Here is a 5,672-nt window from a genome sequence, read left to right as displayed (position 1 = left end):
CAGGGGAACATCTACCCTCTATTTTACCTCATGATTGGAGTAGAAAATATTTTGAGTATCTTCTTCAAATTATAGTATATTCAATATATACTATATACTTTCACATTTTCACAACATGTTTTCAACAGTGTTAACACAACAATTGCTTTGGCCAAATGATTAATATGTTGGGATAGAAATTAGGTAAACTGCCATGGACTGCCTAGGTAAATTTCTCTGCACTTCAGTTTCTTTGGGGGAAAGTAGGAACAATACCTATCTTACAAAATTAGTTCTGAGAACGATGTTTGCATAAAGTCTTGGAGTCCTTCCAAAAACTTATACTGTGATATTTCTAAGAGACACAGTCACCCTTAAGCAGCTATACATGCATTTGTGAACAAGCAAAATTTTTAAGCTCAGAAAAAACCTTCAATGACATTAAATCCAATCTTATTATAAAAGCAGGTATACCACAGCAAAGTTAACTAATCTCTCCAATTAATGTGTAGTTAATTAGAGGTAGAGCCTGGAATTGAGATTTACTTGTAGTTGCTGTTCTACCCTACCTCAATAATTATATATTTTGTACATCATGTGCCTCCAGAGACAATGGAGTCTATGCTTGGGAATCTTTCATCGTAACATGTGATCATTACTATCCTGAAGGTTTTATATCTTGATGTTAGGTTTTTTTCCCCCTTATATGGTTTATCTTACCCCCACTGAACCAGATTCCCTATATTCAGATAGTTGGAGGGGTGTTAGGAGAATGGCCAGTCAAGTTAAAGATGCTTGCAATAATCACCAGAAATTTCTGCACAACTATAGAGCCTTCTGGGGCTAATTCTGAAGAATTCAGACCCAAGTTGCTTTATTTTGCCAGGACCAATTCTAGAAGTAGATGAGTTCAATTACAGGCTTGTTGGCTAGGAGATGGGGGTGGGGCAGGGAACATATGTTCTATTTCTGCAGGTGAAACCAGAGGATGAGGAGTCTGGAGTAGTTACACATATTGCCGGGAGAGGTCCAACTGCTTCCACCCCCACCCCCACCCCAGGACAGGTGTGCATGGAGTGCTTAGCAACTACTTTATTAACCATCCTTAAGGCCCAATCTTGTGTAAGGCACTACTCAACTAATTAATTCTTTAGCCTCTTCCAAATGCTCTTGGAAAGTCGCCCAGCTCGGCACCCAGAAGCAGTCACAGGATCCATTCTCTACAGCAGCACGATGCAAATCAGAGAACATGACCTCAATAATTATTTTGTTAACGCAAGGTAGCAACCTATAACCTCTACTACAAAGATTAACACCTTGCTTTACTTGAAAAAACATATGGTCATATTCAGCATTTTCCCCTGAATGCAGGGCAGAGTGCTTCCCTCTCCAGTCAATAGGACTGTTAATCCCGAGGAAACTATTTGAGGGTTCTCCAAGCATTTAGACTTTTAATGCCAAAGCATTCACAACTTCTACCTGAGGAGAGGGAGTGCTCGGGGACTTGCTACCTGTCCCTGTGCTGCAAAGAGCCTGGTACTGGCAGGATGGCAGAGGCAGTCTGCAACCTTCTAACCCGCCAGGGCGTCCTTCCCCGCAGAGAAAAGTTTGGGGAAACAAATCCCCTCGTCTAGCCATCATTTCCACTCCAGTTTTCAAAAGAGCAAAAATCGGAAAGGACCGGCAGTTTGGCAAACCCCAAGGAGGAACTGCCCGGCAGGTCTGCGTTCTTTGGGATCTCAGCAGTCGACGACCCCAAATCGAATCGAACGTGGGAAACCCCAGGGAAAGGTTTCTTGCAGAGGGACAGGATTACTAGGTGCAGGCTGCAGGGAAGTACCGGGGGAGGGGGCCTTAGTCGGGAGGACTTTCCAGCCACTCAGCGTTCATCAAAAAGTTCCCAGTACATGACCCCAGTGGCTCATCGCAGGGAGTTTCTCTGATGAACCCGGGCTCAGAGTTTAGGCTTCTCCCCCTCCCACCCCCCCGCCCGAGCAGAGGACGAGGCCAGTTCTCTTTTCTGGTCTGACTGGCTTGGAAATTCCCCGCGCCTGACCCCGCCCCAGAGAAATCCCCTGCCAGCGTTTATAGGGCGCCGCGGCGGCGCTGGCGAGCCCACAACAGTCGCAGCCAGCGGTCCTCCCCTCCTTGACACTGCGAGGCAGCGAGCGCGCAGCCCGCGGCCGAGCGCACCTGGGCAGCAGCGCCTGAGCTTTCACCGCGCCATGTTTCAACCCGCCGAGCACGCCCAGGACTGGGCCATGGAGGGTCCCCGGGACGCGCTCAAAAAAGAGCGGCTGCTGGACGACCGCCACGACAGCGGCCTGGACTCCATGAAGGACGAGGAGTATGAGCAGATGGTGAAGGAGCTGCGGGAGATCCGGCTTGAGCCCCAGGAGGCGCCGCGCGGCACCGAGCCCTGGAAGCAGCAGCTCACCGAGGACGGAGACTCGTAAGTGTCGCGGGCCCGGGTGGGGACGCCGGGCCTGCAGCGCGAGGCCCGGAGGCGTCCGTAGATTGGGGTTTATGCACCGCCCCTGAGACCTTGCAAAGCAGCGGGCTGCGGGGGGGCGGGGGAGGGAAGGGGGGGCGCAGAGGATTAGGGTCAGATCCCGGGGCGGCGTTGCAGCAGCTCTGCCTTGCAGCCGCGCGCACCCCTCCCCCCCACCCCGGGTCCCGGTCCTCGGTCCTCTCGGCGGGGGCGGGGCGGCGGCGGGGACGCGAAGTCCCGGCTTGCATAAGAGGGGCGGGAGTTTCTGCCCCGCTGGCGGGCGCCGCGCGGCCGGGAGGGGAAGTACAGGGCGTTCCGGCCCGGCGGGAGGGCGGGGCGGTCTGGCCGGCGCCCGCCTAGGAGGAAGGAGGGGGGGGCCGGAAAGTCCCTGGGCGCCTGCCAGGAACACTCAGCTCATAATAACCTCGCGGAAAACACCGCGGCCTCGGCCTCCAGAAACCCCGGCCTTGCGCAATCCCCCGCAGCCCGCGCCTCCCTGGGCCCCACGCAATGCACTCAGCGGCCCTGGGGGTTTTTCCCTCTCTTACCCTTAGGTTCCTGCACTTGGCCATCATCCATGAAGAGAAGGCATTGACCATGGAAGTAGTCCGCCAAGTGAAAGGAGACCTGGCCTTCCTCAATTTCCAGAACAACCTGCAGCAGGTGCGCCGGCTTGCCCAGCCCCGTGCCTCTGGCCCAGTGAGGAAGTTACATTCTAGCACAGATGCTCCCAATCCTTCCTAAATTAATCATCACTGGTCATTATCTGTCCTGACCTTTTACATTGGAATCAGCCAACATCCTAGAGAGTAAAGAATATCCCATTGATTTGATGAGGACTTTATGAAAGCCCACCTGGGGCCTCTGGGATTTGTCTTGCCCCTTATACCTGTCCGGGAGGAGCATCACCCACAATCAGGAGCTCTCTGGGGTCCAAGGGAATACAGACTGAGTTTGGGCCATGCTAATGCTCTTTCTGTTCCCTCTTCTGTTTGTAGACTCCACTCCACTTGGCTGTGATCACCAACCAACCAGAAATTGCTGAGGCACTTCTGGAAGCTGGCTGTGATCCTGAGCTCCGAGACTTTCGAGGAAATACCCCCCTACACCTCGCCTGTGAGCAAGGCTGCCTGGCCAGTGTGGGAGTCCTGACTCAGACCTGCAGGACCCAGCACCTCTACTCCATCCTGCAGGCCACCAACTACAATGGTAGGTCTGCCTGTCCTACCCTGCCCATTAGAAGGCAGGTGACATGGAGAAGGGAGAGGTGGGCCAACTTTAGGAGTCCAGGCAAAAGCTTAAAACACTCAACACTTGAAAGGTTGAGAAAATATGCGTGCAAAAGGCCTATTTGATCCCTTTATAAAGTTCATTCAGAACCCATGTTCTGACTTCTTCAAATTCAGAAGAATTTGTTCCCTAAAAGGATAGGTGAAAGGTTCTTCTTGGGATCTGAGGGTTGAAACAAGTGGTTGGTTATACTTTCTTCATTGTTCTCCTAGGTCACACATGTCTACACTTAGCCTCTATCCATGGCTACCTGGGCATCGTGGAGCTTTTGGTGTCTTTGGGTGCTGATGTCAATGCTCAGGTGAGTGCTTCATGTCTCCAGATGGAATGCATCAGCTTCCAGGGCCCTCCTAAGATTTCACATATTTTTGTTGCAAGCAGAAATTCCAAACTCAGCTGTAAACATCTCAAATTCCTATTGGTTTCAGGAGCCCTGTAATGGCCGAACCGCCCTCCATCTTGCAGTGGACCTGCAGAATTCCGACCTCGTGTCGCTTTTGTTGAAGTGTGGGGCTGATGTCAACAGAGTCACCTACCAAGGCTACTCCCCGTACCAGCTCACTTGGGGCCGCCCAAGTACACGGATACAGCAGCAGCTGGGCCAGCTGACCCTAGAAAACCTTCAGATGCTGCCAGAGAGCGAGGATGAGGAGAGCTACGACACGGAGTCAGAGTTCACAGAGGACGAGGTGAGTCTCCACTTTGTCACTCTGCACAAAGCACTGCCTTCCCAGGCCCCTAGAGCTACTCTTTATCCAAAGGTCTCAATGTAGTGAAGTTCTCAAACTTCAGGGTGCATGACCAGTAGTATCCTAAGAGTGTCTGTCTTCTTTGCCCTTTTTAAAGGAGAGGAACATTAAAGGAAAACTCCTCAGCCCCTGAAGTTAATTTATGTTTGGGTTATGGAGAATAGAATCCAAGAATACTTGAGTTCCTTCCAGGAGCAGCCCTCACCATTATCCCAGGGCTTTTGGCAAAGCTCTGGGAGTTTAACGTGCCTTTTTTTTCCTCATGTGTTTAGCTGCCCTATGATGACTGTGTGCTTGGAGGCCAACGCCTGACGTTATGAGCTTCAAAAAGTACCTAAAAGAACATGGACTTGTATATTTGTACAAAAAGAGAGTTTTATTTTTCTAAAAAAAAAAAAAAAAAAAGAAAGAAAAAAAAATCAAAAGGGGTTACTTACAACCATACTTCACACTGCGTGGCCTGAAACATTTACTGTTCTGGATCAGCCCCCATTTTTTTTTTTTTTTTTTTTCGTGAACTTTGGAAGGGGGACAAAGAAGATCGTTGGAATTCAAAGAAAACCACTTTCAAGCCTCACCTCTATGGGGTTTTTGGAGAAGGTTATCCAAAAATGTGATGAAAGGATTACATTTTATTTATTGTGCTTTTGCCATTGAGTCACTATGGATTCCGTGGCTGAGCTCAGTGGTATCCTGTGACGTGTAACAACCAGGTGTGTTGTTAAACCTTTTGGCGGTGTGGGGTTAAAAGTCACTACCTATCAAGGTTTGTGTTACCCTCCTGTAAATGGTGTACATTGTGTATTTTGTTGGTAATTATTTTGGTACTTCTAAAATGTATATTTATTAAACAGATTTTTACAAACAGAATTATCCTGATCATTCTCATTGGGCTGCAGCGGGGTTCCTAATCTGAGAGTTATCCGATCATCCACTGGCGGTGGGGAGTTGTGTGGGAGCACTTACCACAGCCAGCCACAAAGACCTTTTAGAAAGCAGCTTCTCACGCTGTGTATGCAGGACTCCCAGCTGGGGTTTGCAGGCGGCCCCAGGGCCCTGTGTGTGGGAGGGGAGGCTGTTGAAAGAAGATAGGAAACACCATTCTCAGGCTGGGGGTGGCAGCAAGCTGCTTGGCCTACAGCTGGAAACCTCCATTGTCAATT

At 50.2% G+C, this 5,672-nt stretch overlaps 1 protein-coding gene across 1 annotated transcript; it reads left to right on the top strand.

Annotated features, from left to right (window-relative positions):
* Window positions 1–2,084: 2,084 nt before the first annotated feature.
* NFKBIA (NFKB inhibitor alpha) lies at window positions 2,085–5,376 on the top strand. Its single transcript, XM_042989568.1, has 6 exons — window positions 2,085–2,431; window positions 3,025–3,133; window positions 3,469–3,679; window positions 3,973–4,061; window positions 4,189–4,449; window positions 4,782–5,376. The coding sequence occupies exons 1-6, from the start codon at window positions 2,205–2,207 to the stop codon at window positions 4,827–4,829; spliced, it is 945 nt and encodes a 314-aa protein (XP_042845502.1). The 5' UTR covers window positions 2,085–2,204; the 3' UTR covers window positions 4,830–5,376.
* Window positions 5,377–5,672: the final 296 nt, after the last annotated feature.

The sequence above is a fragment of the Panthera tigris genome, chromosome B3, assembly GCF_018350195.1.
Source record: "Panthera tigris isolate Pti1 chromosome B3, P.tigris_Pti1_mat1.1, whole genome shotgun sequence".
NCBI lineage: Eukaryota > Metazoa > Chordata > Mammalia > Carnivora > Felidae > Panthera > Panthera tigris.
The sequence above is the reverse complement of the archived record's forward strand: the minus strand, read 5'-3'. Positions and strand labels throughout refer to the sequence as shown.

Bases quoted from the DNA above. Each gene is read 5' to 3' on its own strand.
- NFKBIA (XM_042989568.1), top strand. From the start codon at position 2,205: ATGTTTCAACCCGCCGAGCACGCCCAGGACTGGGCCATGGAGGGTCCC. The intron at 3,680-3,972 runs GTAGGTCTGCCT...TTGTTCTCCTAG, and splicing joins GCAGGCCACCAACTACAATG to GTCACACATGTCTACACTTA. The intron at 4,450-4,781 runs GTGAGTCTCCAC...TCATGTGTTTAG, and splicing joins CAGAGTTCACAGAGGACGAG to CTGCCCTATGATGACTGTGT.